The 20176-nt window shown below is 43.7% G+C and overlaps 1 protein-coding gene across 3 annotated transcripts; it reads left to right on the top strand.

Annotated features, from left to right (window-relative positions):
* Window positions 1-110: 110 nt before the first annotated feature.
* sf1 (splicing factor 1) lies at window positions 111-19938 on the top strand. 3 transcript variants are annotated; one of them, XM_086054992.1, is made up of 14 exons: window positions 111-438; window positions 1253-1680; window positions 5548-5820; window positions 6490-6621; window positions 10519-10594; window positions 14943-15095; window positions 15520-15609; window positions 15687-15870; window positions 15946-16061; window positions 17054-17161; window positions 17243-17435; window positions 17515-17722; window positions 18425-18589; window positions 18676-19938. In XM_086054992.1, exons 2-14 carry the CDS (start codon window positions 1275-1277, stop codon window positions 19008-19010), a joined length of 2439 nt encoding a protein of 812 aa, XP_085911118.1. In that variant the 5' UTR covers window positions 111-438; window positions 1253-1274; the 3' UTR covers window positions 19011-19938. The 3 variants fall into 3 exon arrangements, with proteins under 3 accessions (XP_085911118.1, XP_085911134.1, XP_085911125.1); XM_086054999.1 differs by lacking the exons at window positions 111-438; window positions 1253-1680 and adding an exon at window positions 4201-5481; XM_086055008.1 differs by lacking the exons at window positions 5548-5820; window positions 6490-6621; window positions 10519-10594; ... (7 more) ...; window positions 18425-18589; window positions 18676-19938 and adding an exon at window positions 3419-4826 and having other exon boundaries at window positions 115-438.
* Window positions 19939-20176: the final 238 nt, after the last annotated feature.

Below are 20176 nucleotides of genomic sequence, written 5' to 3'. Positions count from 1 at the left end.
CTACTAGTAAAGCATAATGTTAAGATAAAACTTTAGACCTAGGATAGTGCCGATAATGACGCGTAGGGTTACCGTTCACAAAACCGGAAGTTATTGAGTACAATAAATACGCGGAAGGTTACTTGGTGAACAGCCCGGAAGTAGCATTAGCAGACTTGGTACGACGCAGTTATTCAGTCAAAGAAAACCTTGTTGGCCAGTTAAATGTGGATCGTGTGATAAAACGGAGTCGTGATATATTTTTTTCAATTAATCTCACACTGTTGGCCCTAATGGAAAATTAAGTTGGATTTTCTATCCCCCCGATGAACACCGCAGAAGGAGAGCGGTCACGCGCCCAAAGTAGTCCCAGCCCAGCCCCCAGCTTTTAGCGTTAGCATTAGCGTCGTCGCCATTTTCCAGTGTGACGATCGTGAACGTTGACTGCATCTTCAGAAGGTAGGCCGTCGAATTGCAATCGAAAAAGAGTCTCAAATCGGCGAGTTGAAATATCCGAAATATAAAAATCATTTTCTCCGGTTTCTAATCCATCATTTAACCGGCGAGATGACGTGAACGTATGGCTAGATCGTGAAAATCTCGAGGTTCCTTTGCGCGTGCGACCATGCGTTCAGAAGTAGTACATGGCCTTTGAAACACTCAAATATTCGGTTGCGGATTTTGTTACTGGTTTAATATTGTTGCATCGATCCAATCCTGAATTATTGAATCACACTCACCCCGCCTTTTAAATAACACATGTAGGCCACGACTACCGCTGCTAAGGCGGCTACGGCGAAAGCTAACGTTACTATACATTAGCGTCTCAGATCTTATTCTCGTACAATGGCCGAAGACGTAGTTATGGTAGCGTTTCATTTGTTTATTATCAGTTTGTACAGTAAAACGATGAAAATGTAATGGATCTAATTCGAGTTGGGCCTCCCGGGACATAGGCGTCATTTAGCTAAGCTATTGTATTGTGCGCATGAGGTTCGACAGTGTTGCGCAGAAATCCACATTGTTTGCGCGAGACTAAACACAAAAAAACTACCACTCATGCCCCCCCCCACACACGCTCACAGCCTTTCAAATGTGTTTTAATCTTGTGGGAGGGGTGAAAATCCACGTATCTAAATAAATAAAAGGATATACCGTATATGGCCTTTTTGCGTGTGGGTCAGAAATGTTCTCCCCTGCGATGAACGGGGTCCATTATATTGTAATTATGGGGCTCAGTCTGATATTTGAATGTCCCCCCCTTCCCTTTCAGGAGTGAAGTGTAAAAAGTCAAAATGGTGAAAATATTCGTGGGAAACCTGTCGCCCGAGACCACATCAGACGAACTGCGGTCGCTCTTCTCCCAGTACGGCAAGATCGCTGAGTGCTCCATTCTGAAGAGTTTCGGCTTTGTGCACATGGACAGCAAGGCGGAGGCGGAGGAGGCCATCCGCAACCTCCACCAGTATCAGCTGAACGGCCAGGCCATGAACGTGGAGCTGAGCCGCGGCAAGACAAGAGGTTCCACCAAGCTCCATGTGGGCAACATCGCCTGCTCCAACCAGGAGCTGCGGGCCAAGTTCGAAGAGTACGGCGTGGTGGTGGAGTGTGACATAGTTAAAAACTATGCCTTTGTTCACATGGAACGCATGGAGGATGCCATGGAGGCCATTAATCAGTTAGACAACACGGCTTTTAAAGGTGACCTCTTGGGCTGGGCTTATTGGGGAATGTCTTATGTGATTTAACTGTTTTGTTGTTTAAAAATCAACAGGTAAGTCTTGAATATGCAACAGGTGAGTGAAACGTCCGTGGTCAACTGCATAGTAGGGCTGGGCGATTAATTGGTCAGTGTTGGCAATTTTTCCGGCCCCTCGGGCAACTGCAAATAGATGATGATGATGATGATGATGATAATAATAATAATTATAATAATAATAATAATAATAATAATTATAATAATAATAATAATAAACAACCAGCGAACATGATTCCTGCTAAGAAACCAAACAGAATCATGTTCAATTTTCCTGTAGGACAAGAGCCTGGTAGAAGGTAATCACTGGGTTTTACTTCCTGATGTTAAATTGGTGAATATTCTAAATTTAATGTTGAAGGCCTTGTTTATGTACATGTTTTGGCAATGGGGAAAAGAAATTGATTGTGTCTAAAACTGATAAGTTATCTTAAAATATTGATTGGCAACAGGAGAAATGCCATATAAGCTATCTTAAAATATTGATTGGCAACAGGAAAAATGCCATTATGTATATTTTAATCTTAAAATCTGATTGTTTTGGGGTGGGTTGGTGAGAGGATAAGATCTTTTATTATAACGCCGTATCGCCCAGCCCTACTGAAAAGCTATTGTTCTAAAGCTGGTATCCGTAATATTGCATCTTCTGTCAGGTTTGTCCAGTCCCACCAATTCTGGCCAGCGGTGGGTTAATACTGAATATAAATTTGTATTTACTTCACTATTGAGCGCATCATACTGGAATGTGCATGACGATCCGTGTTGCTTCGCGTTGGTACCGCGGTCTGCGCGGGCCCCATAATCAATCAGACTGTGAGAAAAATTGCGAAATTTTCACTGTTAGCCTAGCTTACCTGCAACGTAGCACAACGGAACAGTGGCCCGGCACGGGGTTGTGCGACTTCTTTCATGGCCTGCCAGCCATCAGCAACTAGTTTTGCTGCATTTTGTCAGTTGAACTGCGGGTGAACAGCATCAGTGTTGGCACAACAAAAATGGATGTTATGATTGAAAACAAAACTATTTCCAGGTAACAAACGAGATCCAGCCAGTTGCCGCCAAGCCGTACTGGTACAGTATATAAATAGTTTTATGATAATGCTCAATTATATTCATAATTTCATATTTTTAAATATGAAATAAAATATCATAATTTCAAATTCACCTTTGGCTGAAAAGCGAGGAGAGCCTTACGCTCAAAAGGAGGCGTACGGGAACTTGTCAAATTACCACACTGCTTCATTATCACCCCTTTTTTTTTCAGTTTTTATTGTAGTTTAGCTACATTGGCCAGGGCAATGGGCTTTTTCCTTGACAATCGCACTGTTTATGGTTCAGTAGCAATTTAAGTGGTGCTTCAAAACTTTCAACGACGCGGACACGGTGTCGTAGTTTTTCCGCCGCGGCGAGTCGGTAGGTGTGCGGTCGCCAGGTGTTCGAGGGTGCGCCGGCGACTAATTTGTTCACGGTTGTCACATTGTCGCGTCGCGTGGTGTGCGGCGGTCCCGAGTTTGGAAAGTTACGGATTTCAGCTTTAATGATGTGTTGATGTGTTGTGATGTTCAAATCTCGTTGGGTTTTTATTTTCCGAGAATAATTTGGGAGTAGCCAAGCAGGATGTACAATTTTATTTTTTTCCATAATGATTGCAAACAAGTCCTTATTGAGTGTTTCTTTTCCAAGGCAAACTGATGAGCGTGAAGCTTTCGACTAGCCGCCTCCGTACTGCGCCGGGAATGGGAGACCGATCGGGTTGTTATCGTTGCGGGCAGGAAGGCCACTGGTCCAAAGAATGCCCGCTAGATCAAAATGGCTACCACAGAAACGGCTCAGAGCCAAACTCTGATGGATTTGATGCCTCGAGGTTTGACGGGCGTGCTCAGAACCGGGCTTATCAAGCGGGCTTCAGCGGCGCGGAAGTGGAATATGGCGCCGGCTACGCTCCTGTTCCCGGCGTTTCCCGTGGTGCCGGTCACAGCGGCAATGCGGCGGCGTTCAGAGCGGGTCCGGGCTTCGAGAATGCAGCGAGATTCGGGCCGCATCCAGCTTACGGCGTGTCCGGCACCGGGGCCGCATACCAGACCGACGGCTCGTACTATGGCGCGGTACCAGGCTACCCGGTGCGGCGGTCGCCTTACGAGGAGCGAGATCCGTACGGAGTTGTGGACTACTACGGGAAGTACAGGGCCAATATGTACGGCGCCGGTTATTACGAGGAACAACGCGCCATGCCCACACCTGCTGCAACAGCGGCCGCCTCCACGCCTGTTCGTGCGCCGCCGTCTAGCGTCGACGCATATCAGGTCCCTCAGGTCCCTCCTGCACCGGTCCCCCCATATGTCACACGGGACCGGAGTCCGATTCGGAGAGTCCCCGCCGAGGGCGAAGGATACACGTATCCGGGGTCGCAGATCCCCACGGTGGCCACTTCTGCCAATAAGTACTACCTCTAACTATCCGCGGGATCCTGGCGACGTTTGTCTCACACAGACATGACAACTGATAGTGGGTTAGCTTAGCCGTTCAGCATGCGGCCACTAGTATTACTGAAAGAGATCCAGTTGCTCATGTCTAAGACAAAAAAAAAAAGGAAAAAAATCAGATTCAACAGTGTCCAACTTTGTGAGGCAGAAAGTCTGTGAATACATTCACGTTCCACTCCATTTGAAAGTAGCTACGTTCATTAAGGGTTCAGTCAGTGTAATATTAGTGCATGTATTTTGATTTGATTAGATTTTTCTTAGGCGAGTCTTTATGAAATGTTTTTGCTTTTTAGTGTAGTTCTGAGACAATAACAGTGTAGCTACGTATATGAGGCAATGGTGTAACATGTAAATACTTTGCTTAAATTGCCTACATTTTGGTTGAGACTTGGCTAGCGTATCAAAACAGGCCTAGCTGTTTTCTTCTAGGGGGAACGCCTCCATTTATTTCATGCAGTATAGTAGAAATGTCTCTGGGTTATAGTAGAAAAAATGTGATATTGCATTGCTGTTAACACCCACTCTATTATTTCCATCAAATTTTGATTCATTATATGGACCGTTTGATGTCTTTGTTGTCGCCTCATAAATAAACAGAATTAAGTCAACGTTTGGGTGTGTTTGAATTCAATTTTTGGCAGTAGGGACTAATGCTACTTGTAGCCATCTTATCACTCCGACGATGAGAGCTTGATTAACCATTGGGCTGTCATTTTTCAAAATTCAATTCAGGAGTCAGACAACCCTAGACAAAATAGGTGCTCTATTTTTTTTTCATTCAGGATCAACGTGAGTCGTACTTCAATTGTGAAAATTGTGCATTCTGCTTTGGCTCACGTCACCAGCCAGTTGCAGGGCAAGCAAGCAGTCACACTTGTTCAAATCAATGTCCTTTTTCCTATTAAACTGGCATGTTTTTGGTATATGGGAGGAAGCCCACACGAGATGTGAACCCTGAACCATACAGTTGTGCGGCTGCTACTGTCAAGGAAAAGGTTTTCGAATTTAAACAGTTCAAAGACAAATACTAAAACGTTGTACCGTTTTGATGATGCTGAAGTGAATCAGGATGGTTCAGGCAAACGCTTTGACAAGTTGCTTAGTTTCGCTCCTTGTGACGTTACTTGGGAGGCGATGGTTCCGGCGACCAATAGGAGAGCGTGTTACTGCTGCATCCCCGCCCGCGAGCGAGCGACAATCTTTTGTGGTTTTTGAGCTAGGCGCCATTTTGATGACTCGAAAGGGGCTCGCGAAACTAACAACGTGAGGCGTTCATCTCTTTTTCAGCAAATTCAGGCCCTCCACTAACCGACTTTTTATCCCCGACAGTGAGTGGACGGGACCAGCCCAAAATGGCCACGGGCGCAAACGCAACTCCTTTGGGAAAGTTGCACCCCAGCATCGGCGCTAAACGAGGCTTCGACGCAGGGCCCGGCGCCGGGAACGGCATGATGCCGAACACGGGGGCCCCGGCGTCCTTCCCGCCCTTACAAGGCTTCCAGCCTCCGATACCATCCCCGGCTTTTGCGCAGACGCACCAGTTTAGCGCACCGGGTGGGTTTTCGCCCCAGCCGCCTCAACAGCCTCAACCCGGCGGACAAGGTAAAGCACAGCTTCTTGCTTAAGCTATGGCTAACGAACGCGACGTGAGCTAACCACGCTAACGTGGCTAGTTAACGCGATGGCGCGGGTGAATCACTGCCTCCGACCAAAAAATATTTCTATTTGTCATACTGTTGAAATGCTTTTTTGCTTTAACACTAAACGCAAGTTCCAAACACGTGTAAAAGCGCCATCTGTTCTAATACATCTATCAATTCAGCATTCTCAGAAATCAATTGGAAGTCCGTCCCAGCGCTTTAAAACCAACAACATTTTTGTTTTTTTATTCAAGTCAAATATCACCGACCACCATGTTGCGTAATAACATGTTAAAACAGAACGTCATGATTTAAACCGATTTTATAAAGCGTAATTTTCGTTTGGATAGCAACGGCGTGCCCGTAGTGGGCGTGGCCAAGTTAGTGTTGTCTATACTGCACAGATACATTCAGCCCCCGCGTACTGGCAGATTTACCTATTAGTAGGTCAAATCCCGCCTCCCCATATTTTTTTGGGGCGGGAGAGGCAGCCCCTCTTCTAAAAAAAAAAAAAAAATAATAATTGTATAGGTACATATATTGCCAATGCATTGATAGTGGGCCTCAGTTATACACAGAGTTTTGCTGTTTTTGCAAGGCTAGTCACCATCCCATGTATTTCTCTTTGTAGATTTCAACCAGAAGAAACAAAGAAAGAAGAGCCGTTGGAGTAGTGAGACGCCAGATCAGAAAACTGTCATACCGGGTATGCCCACTGTCATCCCCCCTGGTCTGACCCGGGACCAAGAGAGAGCCTATATAGGTAAATTTTAAGCAATATTTAACTATTATCACGTCACGTCGGTCGCTCCCAAACACCTGTTCCAATATAGAAGGTTCCTTTTTTTTGTATTTCATGTCTAAACAATGCATAAAGATGACTTCTTTTTTTTTTTTTTTTGCTTTCAGTTTTTACTAAACTACCCGAAGTTAATTGTTAATTGGTCATCTTCTGAGTGGTGTTAACAGTGCTGTGGAAGTTGTTCCCTGCCGCTGTGCAGTTTGCATACCATTGGGCATCCATTAGCAAGTCGTAGTGTCTGCCGAATGATTAAACGCCACTGCTTGCTGATATCTGTCCATAAACTGCAGGTCACAGTTCACCATCTTGCCTGATTCACCCAAACAACACATTGATATTGTCCCTGTGCATGGAAGCTCATAATGTCCTCCTTAACATGCTAAAGTTCTGCTTTGTGTATTTTTTTGTTCGAGTGTGAGCAATGCTGCTTCAATGGCAAACCAATCGAGCAATTTCAAAATTGCAAAGCAAAACCACTTGACTGAATGCAGCTACTCTGGGGCAAAACTCATCTTAAGCGATCGTTTGGATCAGAAGTGCCTTCCAGCAGCAGTGTAACACCCACAGACTGCCTTCATGGGCCCTCAACGGGCTCTTCTGAGGCACACACGCGCGTCCTTTTCCTCAATAACTGACATTGTTATCGATGTCCAGTCATTGGTAATGGTTGTTTGTAGCTGGTATGTGAACATTCATTTTTGCCCACTTTTACGTTGTCACACTTGGCTGTTTCTTTTGCCCATTCACTAATACAATACAGGGTGTCTTATCCTAAAAGGCACTATCCGCTTCCTTCTTTGTATTTGATTTCAGGTAGCATTTGGACAGATGAGAAGCCACAGCATTTGACAGCTTAGGCTTCCTTAGCCCTTAGCCCTTGGCTCGGAAATGAACATTGGAGCAGCATTGCAAAAACATAAACGATACTCTTCCAAAAAGCCTAAGCTGTCAAATGGTGATAGCCCCGCATCTGTTAGATGATATTTGGAACAAGTTTGAAAAAAAAAGGAAGTGTCTAGTTGACTTTTGAGACACACGGTACATGGGGGGGATGCCGTCATAGAATTAATGTAACAAGTGAGTCTGCAAATTTATATTACTGATATCAAGACAATTTCATCATTCCCTTTCCCATTTTTTTTTTAATGGAGGTGCACCGATTTAATGAGCCAGTGGCAAAACAGGCAGCGTTGCCCCACTGCCTCATTTGAATGTGCCACCGCCAGCCACACGATAGAATAATTGAAAACCCCACTGAAGGAAATATGGGGAATAAATGCCAATTGATGTGGTGGAGCCAAATTCTATTGGTGCATCTCTACTAATGGAAATGTTAGTCAAGCCGGAGTTACCAGAAATAAAATGCACAGTTATAATGAGCTGTTTGACAGAGACAGTTGTGTGCAAATGCTATTACTTAAAAAAAAAAAAAAGATCCAAAAATCTCTAACTTTGTCTGTGAACTACACACACGCAGGCTGTGTTCGGAATCACAATATTGTTCTGCCGAGCTTCTGATGTAGTGAGTTTGCCGTTTTGTCGTGCTGTGTAAATGTGCAGTGAGTTGACGTCAGCCCATCGACTGCCGCCAATGTAGCCCGCAAAGCCTTTTCAAAAGGAGTAAACAACAAATAGACAGCAGAAAATATGTACAGAAAAATATCTGTAAAAAATGGATATAAAGGGCTTTGTACAGGCAGTCCTCGTATTACGACGTACGCGCCCTTCGACTTTACGACGCTCGTGCCGCTCCCTCTTTTTGTCCCCAGCACCATAGTGACTGTTTACATGCAGTCAATATTCGGTTTAAGGTCAAAATTCTGATTTCTGAAACATTCTGAATACCCTGTTTACACGATTGAGCCGACAGAGTTGCTCCGGCATTTGAATAACCCACTGTGTACGGCAACACACGGCGTCATGACGCAAATGGACGTCATTTCTTCTCCTCTACTTCTTCTCAATCCACTTCTCAGCAGTAATGCTAAGTACAGCATTTTATGTTTTTATTTTAATCAGGGATGCAACATATTTTAATCAGGGATGCTTCAATCGATCGGGCACCGATCACGATCGGCCGTTTTTCGTGAAAAATTCTGTGATCGGAATATTCAAAGCCTTTTATTGCCGATCAAAACATCCGATCACCCGCAGCTCATGTTTCGCAGCCTACAGCCGTATTGTGTCCCTCCCCCTCTGCTCGTTGCGGAGGCGAGGCTGCTACGTTCACACCAACTGCGGTGGGAGTGTTAAACAATATAAAACAAGTCAACTTTTTTGCCATTCCGCCTCGTGGCAGCCAACCAGCATCGGGCATACTACGTGACTACGTCTCACACACAGCCAAACAGAGCCAGAGCTCGGAAGGTCCCCCATACACTGCGGTGTGTCACACACAGCCTAACAGAGCCACTGTAAAAACTGTTTTTAAAAAAAAAAAAAAAAAAAAGCTGCAGAGTGAACAAGACACTGTTTGGCTGTGTGTGACGTAGATGCCTGATGCTGATTGGCTGCCGTGACGAAATGGCAAAAAAGTTTGTTTAATACGCGACGACGTCCCACCGCTCCAAAAGCATCATTCATGCCACGCCGTTGTCTATGCACAAGAAAATAAACCAAACTCCTGGGTCGTTTCAATTTAGGAACTCATTGAATAGTTTATTCGAGTGAAGCCTGCATGTGACTATTTTTTCTACTTTGATAATATTCTGAACCATCCAATGTTTAAGTGGCATGTTATTTGACTTTTTGCATAATTAAGCCTTTTGAGACTGCTGATTATTTTGAGCTGTTAAAAGCTGTTACTAAAAGCTGGTTAAGATTTTCAGTTATCTTTGTGACTGAGTCATTGTTGTATTGTGCCAGCAACGGTTTTGTATTTCTTCATGCTTTTGAAAATATATATAAATTTTTGTCAAAATTACGGCAATAATATGGCTGTTTTTTTTCCAGATAATATTGCATAATAGCAATCGCCATAAATAAATGGAAAAATATACAGATATTCCATGTGATCGGAATCGGTATCGGCCGATATCACTCATACATGATCGGTATCGGTGTCATAAAACCTGATCGGAACATCCCTTATTTTAATGTATTTTAGTTTTTTTTATACCAAGCATTTTTATGTAAATTTAGAATTTAACGGTGAAATACGACATGCGCCGAAATTCAGGTTACATCGCCAGTGTAGGAACGAAAGTCGTTCGTAAATTGAGGACCGCCTGGATTGATTTTGCCAAATTCCGTCATCTTAAAACAAGGTCGTTAAAATGCGTCTGTAGAGTATGAATTACGGAAGGTCCACCAGCTGAGTTTGATTCAGTACGTTTTCGTTGTGCCTCAGCAATGTGCCAGAGTAGTGTTTGGAAGTGATTTTTTAATCCATCTGATGAGTGAACTAAATAACAGTGAGCAAGAAGTGAGCCAGTGATTCCGAACACAGCCGCACCGCACCGTTGGTTTGCTGATGTCATTGTGTTGTTTGCTTATTATTTGGTCCCGTTCTGACATAAATGTGAATGTTATGATAAACGATTGAAATGATTCCTGTGGTGATCGATTTGTGAGTTGTTGAACCTGTTTTGTCATCGTCCACGATAAGCATAATTGCTAATGTTAAGACCGGGTCGAAAGTAATGGCTTCGATGCCCTCTTTTTTTTTTTTTTTAATTAGATTTTTCTATACATGTTGTCTCACATGCGTTTGAAATCCCCGTTGCTTTTCATCTTTTGCTAACCTAAATGAGCGAGACGGTGCTCCCCTGTTGGGAGCGTTGTCTCCTTTTTGATGGCGTTGTGATAACCACATTTCTCCCCATCCTTGTTTTTCTTTCCTAACCTGAATTCTTCCAGTCCAACTGCAGATCGAAGACCTGACACGTAAACTGCGTACAGGAGACCTGGGAATCCCTGTTAACCCTGAGGACAGGTCGGAAAAAGATTAAACCCATGAACAGTAACACTTTCTCTACCTTATTGACTTATTTTTGTTTTGGAAGAAAAATGCTCATTTTCAGTACATTTCGATGTCGTGTGGTGTTTAGAATGAGTCTTAAGATGTGTTAGATTTGACAGGTGTAGTTTTTAAAAAATCCTAGTTGTAGAGGAAAAAAGTGACTTATCGTTTGCTAATTATTCATCATGGCTTGCATGGATTGTCCCAAAAGTTTGATGCTTGACAATTGAAGGCACTGCAGTAAAGTCACAGTCACTTGAAGGCAAAAGTTCTTTTCCAGTAGTTGCCTGCGTGACATGGGTGTCCCATTAACAACAAAGCAACACTGTGCGTAAAATCAGATCGGCAAGAAAGTCATGAATATTGACTCTCTTCTTGAATCCTGCTCTGTCAAATTAGTCATGGAATTTTTACACCTCAAGCTTTTTTGTTTGTGGGCGCACATGTTTTTGTGTTACAACATTAGCAAATACCTTCATTATGCGTAATGATTTTTTTCAAACAGGTTTGGGTCAACGACCATATAACTTTTAAAGCCTTAATAGTGGAGACAAATTTGTTCTTTTTAAAGTAACCAGAGAAAGAGTGAGAGAGAGCCGTACGCTGTCCAGCCTGTTTAGCTTCTCTTAGCGGACAGCAATGGACAAGATGATCACCACTCGGCATATTTGAGGAGTTTTTAACGTGAAAAAAGTTCAGTGTCCGCTATAGATGTTCCGCAGGAAGTGGCTTGCTTTCATAATTGTTTGTTTTCTTAAGTTAAGCAGGGGTGCACAGTGCACACATTTGATTTACATTTACAATTACAATTTTTGTAATCAAACAACGGCAACATGGCACGTTTTGAGTCACTTACCTGGAAAAGACATTAGGGTGGTAAACTCGATTTTTCGATATTTTGCCTTGGTAGAGACGTTTAGACCAACGCTCATTTGCATCTTCAATTGGGACTGGCAACCGCGCCTACTTCAGGTCGCTTGCTGATCGCCAATCGTTTGTTTTAAATCACAATCACCAAGTCCGTGGCTCGGTCAAATTTGCAGTCGGAAATATTGAACAGGATTGACACTTAAGACTATCAACCCCCAAATGTTGTCCAAGGAGAAGGGGGAAAAAAAATCCCCCCGAACAAACCACAGACTAGGGCCAAACTATTTTGAAAAATTGCATAACCCAAGTCACACCCCAATATTGCAATTGCGATTTTAAAATGTGAATGTTTCCAGGGTCTTTCCGATGTATTTATTTTTCACAAACAAGAAGATTGACCTATATTAAAATCAACAATATCAATGTGTTATACATAAATGTTTTGGTTATATAGGATAGGTTTATGCTCAAATGAAGCCAAATGAGCCATGTACTAATATGAAAGACGGTTTATCTACCTCAATTAGTTGTTCACTTGACTTCCAGTCTACCGATATTCACAAAATTCTACCAAACAAGTGTGGCGTAAACATAAGTCAGATTACAAAAATAATACAAGCAAGTCGGTGGATTTGGCGCTTCAACTTTTCAGGTTTCATAAAACCTATGTAAATATGCATCTCTTTCTCTCTCTCTCGCTCTCTTACACACACACACACACACACACTTATATATATTTATATTAGAGGGTGACACGGAAGTGGATTTTCTCTCCCTTCCCACTCCCACAGAAAATGTGTCCCTGACCATAGTAGAAAGAAAGTATATATATATTTTTAAATCCTGTCCCATCCCGAAGAAAACAGACGTCCTGCTCCCATACTGCTCCCATTTTGGAGGTCAACTACAAAAAAAAAGTTAAATTTCCTTTTACTCATTTGTTGAATATTTTGTTGCCTCATTTCTCCTCATGGACTCTCCAAGGATTTTATTTTCCTACTGGATAATCTTGTTCCCGCGAAGTTTTTATCCTGTTAGAGAGATGAAAGGTAGTTGATTCCGATCCCGTGGGAGTACTGCGGGATTCTCGAAAAATGGCAGCCGCTAAGATACATGGATGCATAGATAGATGAGGGGGGTACAAAGCGGTGGATTGCTGTTTTAAACGATGCCACTCAATATGATAACAGTCTTTTCTGTAAATAAACCTATACTACCTGAAGGTAACTCCAAATAAACAATTTTCCTCCCATTAGATTTTATTTTAAATCCAATTCAGCTTTAGTGATTCCAAAATGTAAGGAAAAAAACATTATCAGAACAAGCTATTTTTCTTCTTATACACCAATGTACCTTATGAGAACAAGCTAGTTGTTTTTATGCTTTAAAACATCAATGTGAACACACCTTTTTGATAAAGTGCTTCATGTCTGAACAAAATATAACCTTTTGTGGGAAAAAAAAATACAAGTATTAATCACATATATTTTCACATTAAATGAACCTGCTGCTGTGATTGTTCTGTATAACGAGCAACAGCAAACAATTTTGCCAAAGACTCACATACTGCATTTCAAAAAAATGTTTTTCTCGCAGCAAAAACTGTTGTGCCAGTGTAGTTAGCCAATTTGAAACCCTTTCCCCTGCAACTTGAGTCTTTCTGATTTTTCTCTGTCAAATACATTAGAAAATGTTCCCACCTACCCTCTCTAATGGGCTGCAGACGTCCTTTTCATTGCCGTTTGGTGCACCCAGTGATTATTTTTTTTCTACGTAATTTTGAGATTTTTTTTTTTTCTGCGTAATTTTGAGATGTCCTACCTTCGGAGTGGTCATCAAACACACTTTGAGTAAACTTTTCTTTCGTCTGCTTGTCCACGCAGCTATCAGTCGTGGAATGAGAGTGTGTTTTTTTTTTTTTTTTTTTGTTTGCAAAGCCTTGTTTATAAAACTAAGTCAAAAAACACAAAAGTGTGTTCTTAGTATCAAGTGAAAACAATCAAGTAATGTCTCACCGCTGGTACTCGATGCTTTCGCGCTCCCTCAGAGGGAACTACATTGGCACAACAACTGTCGAGATGTGTAGACAAATTGACACGTTCCCGTTATATTTCACCGGGCATTTGCAAAGGCTATACACGGCAACTGTCTTGTCAAGACGATCTCCTTTCTTACAAAATCCAAAGCGTTCCCACATCAAGCGAACGCATTACCTCGTCTCGTCCATCCCTTCCTCATTGCCGTGATCTCGGTTGCGTGCTTGACGAAAATCCCCGGCGCCGACCCGAGATGACGTGTTTGAGCGAAGAAGGAGTGAAAGTTGATTTAAAAAAAACAAAAAACATTCAAACTTGAATAAAAAATAGAACGCTACAAGAAATCTGGAGGGAAAAATATTTCATTAATTATATCGATCAATAACTTACAAAGATGATTGACGATGTGTGGCCAGCATGGATGTCCTCTACTCCAGCGCCGTCCGACGTAGCTGGAGCGCGTTCAGGGACATCCGATAATGGGGCCTGAGCTGACATGGCTGGAATTGTCCAAATAGGCCCAATTGTCAGTATGTGTGTACCCCGCTTTAGCATCCCTGTCGTCTGTACATGCTGAAGAGTTTGTAAAAACATAAGCAGCCGTTTTCACAGCAACCCAGAGGTTGATTTTTGCAGCTGAATCCCTCTTATGCATCGTTCCCAAATCTATTGGGACAGTCGAGCGGAAGTGCTTCACGTCGTCACCGCTGGAGTTCTTATCATTTTCTTTGATGTCTCCCTTCATGTGCTCCACGTCACACGGTGAACAAATGTGTCTCTCGGCCGGGAGCGCATACGTAGGAAAAGGTGGATATCTAATCCTAATTCCTTTCCTCTAACCCAAATTACCCACGTCAACCTAACCCTTTTTCAAGCACAGAGCCTCCCTAACGCAGCAACGCAGGTTTTCAGCATCCAAGGGGAGGTACGGACCTCTTCCGCCACGTCAAGCACCGAGCAGCTCTCAGCGCCTCTGCTTAGGATTTCATTTTCCTCCCAACTTTTCTCTCTTTTAGGCCAACAATCCTGTATGCAGGTGTAACTATGGCCATGCATTTGCTTGCCTTTGACGCCCCTCCAGCGTATTGGAGCACGACTTAGAGAGTAACTCTGCTTAGTCAGAGTTGTATTGAACAGTGTGTGTGAGACGTGTCGCTGCTGTATTCCTGAATCACTCACTTTCTCCGGCACTGGCAACAAGTCACATAGAATACGCAGTTGTTATTCAGTCGATCGACATTTTATGATACGGCATTATATCACCACATGACAGAAGGGGGGGGGGGGGGACAAACGGGCGGTTGCTGAGTTTAGCCGTAGGGAGACTTTCTGATTAGATAATTGCAAATTGGCCTGCTCGGGGGGTGTGCGAAAAGGCGCTGACGGTTTCCTTGTTGTGTCCCGTCTGCCTGCAGGTCTCCATCGCCGGAGCCCATCTACAACAGCGAGGGCAAGAGGCTGAACACGCGCGAGTATCGCACGCGCAAGAAGATCGAGGAGGAGCGCCACGCCCTCATCACCGAAATGGTCGGACTCAACCCCGAGTTCAAACCGCCTGCCGATTATAAGTACGTGCCCAAACGCGCCGTGAAGGAAGTTGGTGGCTTTACAACATACACAAGCCCATAGGATATAGATATATATTTTCTTCAAATAGTTGTTATTTGTATTTTTTTATGTAATTATAATTGACCATTTATTTATTGTCATGGTAAATATACAGAATTATTTACCAATTACTTGAATGAAAACTAAACTCATTTTTAGATCATCTACAATTTAGTTTAACCGATTATTCAATAAGATGAAAAACTTGGGATGCAACCAACGATTGTAGTATTTGATTAATTTGATTTGATTAATGGCAGTAAGATCAATTACCGGACGAGTGATATAGGTGGGCCACTGGGCCCATTCTTGGTTTTTGGTACCACAGTGCAACTTGAAGGCCCATTTTTGTGCCACTGAGTGTGATGTCCTTTTTCTGTGCAGACCTCCAGCCACCAGAGTCAACGACAAAGTGATGATTCCTCAAGACGAATACCCTGAGATCAACTTTGTCGGGCTGCTTATTGGACCGCGGTGAGTCAGAAGTCCAGGGTGGAGTCTTTGTCATCTTTGTGCCATCTTATTTGCGTGTGTTTTCTCCTGTTTACCAGCGGAAACACCTTGAAGAACATCGAAAAAGAATGCTGCGCCAAAATCATGATCCGCGGCAAAGGCTCGGTGAAGGAGGGCAAGGTGGGCAGGAAAGACGGACAGATGCTGCCCGGCGAGGACGAGCCTCTGCACGCCCTGGTCACGGCCAACACCATGGAAAATGTCAAGAAAGCCGTGGAGCAGGTATTTACCTCAGCATCCCCGGCTGCGTTGTTCCTTTCAGCTTTGAATGCATATGAATAAATGATGCGCCCGCAGATCCGCAATATCCTCAAGCAAGGCATCGAGACGCCCGAGGACCAGAACGACTTGCGCAAGATGCAGCTGAGAGAGCTGGCCAGGCTCAACGGCACGCTGAGGGAAGATGACAACAGGTCAGTTGTAAGCTTTTAACACTGCCACACATTTTCAGATCCTCTTTTCCCCTAACGTTTGAAAAAATTTGAAAACAATATAAATACATTCCTGTCTGCGATGTGAAAACTTTGGCACTGAATGAGTTAATTGGGCCCCGCCCATATGCTTTTTTATCTTGAGGCCCATGCTTATTCAGATATTTGGGAGAATACAAGTTGTCCCTTTGAGTTTACAACAACAAAATATATGAATTGCAGGCAGAACATTTGACTGTTTTGCAGTACTTTGTCCTTTTACTGCGTTTATAACTTCATAACAGGAAAAATAAATGTTAAAAAACAGGGTCAATTTTTAAAAGTGCTAATATGAGCTGATTAAATTGGCCGGCCGGTTTATCAGTCAGGCCATAGTTTTTGTTGGAGACTGTGCATTTACAGTGAACCTTCGCTAATCCCCAAAGTGATTTGAAAATTATTCAAATAATGGAAACTCCCTTCACCCCACAGAAATGTTCATAATTGCCTATATTAAGAGTTTAAAGTCTAAATATAACTCCCATTTCAAAACCTTACAATCTAATTCCTCATAGATCATGTAATTTTAAAAACACCAATTCTTGCTTTCCTATTAGCCCTTTTATTACATTTGGGACTATGTGATAGATGCAATTTCAGGAATTTCTTGAAAACACTAGGGGGAAAAATGAGCTGCTTTAGTTCCGCATGAGCAACGTCTAGACTATTTTTAATTATGTTGTCTGGCCTCATTAAAAAAAAAAAAAAAAAGGAGCACTTAGTGGTTCATATAGATTTAAATACACTAAAAAGAATCAGGCATATTGAGCTTTGAGGTCAAATTTCAGGATAAACCTTTTCAAAAATATTTAACATGCTTTTCACGAACAAGTTCAGTATTTTCACTTAAAAAAAAAAAAAAAAAAGCATTGCAGAAGTTGAGTGTATGAGTCAGCTTACTCTTGTCCAGCAAATTGAAACAATTGTGTCCGTAGGATCCTGCGTCCTTGGCAGAACACGGAGCCCCGCAGCATCACCAACACCACCCTGTGTACAAAGTGCGGCGGCGCGGGCCACATTTCCTCGGACTGCAAGTACACCAGGTCAAGATGCAAACCCTTCGGTTTTTGAGTTGACTTGATCCTGGCGTCGAAACTAAATGTCTCCATGTTTGCATGGCGCAGTACCTTCGCTGCCCAAAGAGCTACGGGCGGCGAGCCCCCGCAGTCGGCGCAGGATAAGGCTCGTATGGACAAGGAGTACCTTTCGCTCATGGCTGAGCTGGGGGAGGCCCCGCTGCCGACGTCCGGCGGGGGACACCCCGGCCCGCAGGGAGGACCCCCCCGGGCCTCTGTGACCAGCAGCCAGGCACCGCCGGTATTTCTCTCTTTATTTTGATGGAGATCCGCCGGTTGCCATTTAGTTTGTTTCCGACTAATTAGGCGTCTCCCGACAGAATCGTCCTCCCTGGATGGGCTCTGCTTCAAACGACAACAGGAACTTCCACGGCATGCACGGAGGAGGCCCTCACAACTTCCCTCCCCCCATGCCCAGCATGGGAGGCCCTCCCATGCCCCCCAACCCCAACGGCATGCCTCCCCCGTGGATGCAACCTCCGCCTCCGCCCATGGGCCAGGGCCCCGGACCTCACGGACACCCCATGGGTGAGCACCAAATTTTCCTGGACACATTCGGCTCCATCTTTTGACGAGGGATAGGCCGATTATCGGCCGGGCCGATTATCGGTGCCGATATTTAAATTAAATTAAAATTTAAAAAAATAATTTTAACGTGTCATTTTGAAATTTGGGGGACTTTATTTACTGTCAAAAACTATAGGGAGCAATTGTTCACGTTTTCATGTTACTTTTGAAGAATTTTACAATTTAAAAATTTTACAAGTTACATCTTTGTCAAAAATGTATAATAAAAAACATTAACATGATGCAAATCTGAAAAAATGTTCAACAAACATGCGTAAAGGCATTTCAACAAAGTTAAGAGTTTTTATTTGTTTTTTTTTGTTTTTTTATGACAATATTTTCCCTTTCACTGAAAATGAATATCGGCTCCAAATATTGGTTATCAGCCTTCTTCACGACTAATAATCGGTATTGGCCCTGAAAAAAACATATCGGTTTAATTCTACTTTTGACAGTGCAAGACGTCCCAGAAAGTGCATCAAAAATGCAAATAAGTGTTTCAGTGATTTGCTGGGAATAGCTTCCGATACAAAAAAAGCAACTATGTAAATTTGGAAATATTGAATAGTAATACAATAGAATACAATTGTATTTGTATAGTGCATTTCACAACAGGTGATTGTTTCAGTACATAACTGTTTTGGGTTGTGTTGTGCTTTTCAGGCATGATGCCACCCCCGATGGGCATGATGCCCCCTCCGCCGCCTCCTCCCAACAGTCAGCCGCCACCGCCCCCTTCCGGTCCTTTGCCGCCGTGGCAACAGCAAGCTCCTCCGCCACCGCCGACAAGCAGCATGGCGACAAGCACGCCGCTGCCCTGGCAACAAAGTAAGAACACACAAAATTGTACACACTCATTCATTCAGTGCTAACCCCCCCCCCCCCCCCATTTCCTTTTTGTCCCCCCCCCGCAGATACCCCCACCACCACATCCAGCCCTGGCACGGGCTCTCTCCCTCCATGGCAGCAGCAGCAGCAGCCCACGGCCTCTGCGCCCCAGCCCCCACCTCCGATGGGCGCCCCCTCCATGGTGCCGCCCCCCCCGGGAGTCCAGCCCCCCCTGCCCCCCGGCGCCCCCCCTCCTCCGCCGCCGCCGCCCCCCGGCTCGGCCAGCATGATGTACGTCCCGCCTCCGCCGCCCCCTCCGCCAATGGACCCTTCCAACTTCGTCATGATGGGGATGGGAGTACCGGGCATGCCGCCGTTTGGCATGCCCCCGGCACCTCCGCCTCCCCCGCCCCAAAATTAACCACTTAATGTGAAGACACGCTCCCACATCACATCCAATGGACTGAGGTCATCTACAGATTGTCTGTTCTCAAATATAACCTGTGCTTTGTTCTGTATGCCAGCAGGCAGAATTAGGGAGATACTTCAGATTCTTTTTGGGGGCGGGGGCATGTCAGTTTGAAGTCCAAAGTGTCAAATGAATACCTCCCTGACAATGTCAAATCAAAATGGCCCATTTTGTGTATGATTGACAGATGCCCGGTGGGATACGATGCGGTCGTCTATTTCTAGTTTTGTATGCTTCCTCAATTGTAAGGACACATCGACAACAGATAGGATGTTAGTTCACTTTGTGTAAATGGAAGAGTTCTTCTCTTTTTAAAGTTTGTATCAAAGCAAAGGCTCCATCCGTGTGCGTTGGAGTGTGTAAACACTCGCTCTCAGGCCTCAGTTCTGCAGTGCTATGCAGGTTGTTTTGGTTTGTCTACTGAATGAAGACCTCAAAGGGTGATTTTGACGACATGCATGATCCATTTCAAGAGCTGATTGTGTTTCGAGTGGATAAAGTTCCACTCCGATGCCCGGTGTTGGGTTTCAGTTAACCCAGAGTAATATTTTTGTAATAAGATGTGATGTGTTTTAGTTTTTGAGGATTTGTTTGCATGTTTCTCAGTTGTGACATTTGAGTTTGAACAGGGGGGGGAAATTGTCCTCCCAAACCCTCCTGGACTATTTGAATGCTGAGAGGCAGACTTTTTTTTTGTTGTTTTTTTGTTTCTGCATCACCTTTTCGCTATAAAATGAAGCTGTACATTTTGTCTTGCTTGTGCAAGGCCAAACAAACCAAGTAATTACATTTCCAATGTTTGTTTTGTTCTGTTCCTGTTGTTACAGCGCTCGTTTGATTAAATTAACTTGCTTGAGTAGAAATAAACTGGTTCTTTGCATTTGTGTGGTGTCCCGTGAGATTTTCTTTTAGAAGATGTAAAGTCAAAACAAGTCTTTTCAGTGTGTTCTGATTTGATCTTGTGGAGTATAAATTAAACAGAAAAATCCACCCCTTTTTATCTATTTCTAGAGGCTGCCATGATCCCTTGTACTGCCACTTGCCGTGCAGTGAAAATGACATGGCAGTGCATAAGGACTCAGGTAGCGACCGTCACAGCTCACCTGTTTTAGGGGTTT

Source organism: Filicampus tigris, chromosome 2 (assembly GCF_054856515.1).
Source record: "Filicampus tigris isolate MCC_2025a chromosome 2, RoL_Ftig_1.0, whole genome shotgun sequence".
Taxonomy (NCBI): domain Eukaryota; kingdom Metazoa; phylum Chordata; class Actinopteri; order Syngnathiformes; family Syngnathidae; genus Filicampus; species Filicampus tigris.
Note: the sequence above shows the minus strand (reverse complement) of the source record. Positions and strands in the feature narration are given on the sequence as shown.

Excerpts from the sequence above, each read along its gene's own strand:
- sf1 (XM_086054992.1), top strand. The coding sequence starts at position 1,275 with ATGGTGAAAATATTCGTGGGAAACCTGTCGCCCGAGACCACATCAGAC. Across the intron at positions 1,681-5,547 it reads AGACAACACGGCTTTTAAAG|TGAGTGGACGGGACCAGCCC; the intron begins GTGACCTCTTGG and ends TATCCCCGACAG. Across the intron at positions 10,595-14,942 it reads CCTGTTAACCCTGAGGACAG|GTCTCCATCGCCGGAGCCCA; the intron begins GTCGGAAAAAGA and ends GTCTGCCTGCAG.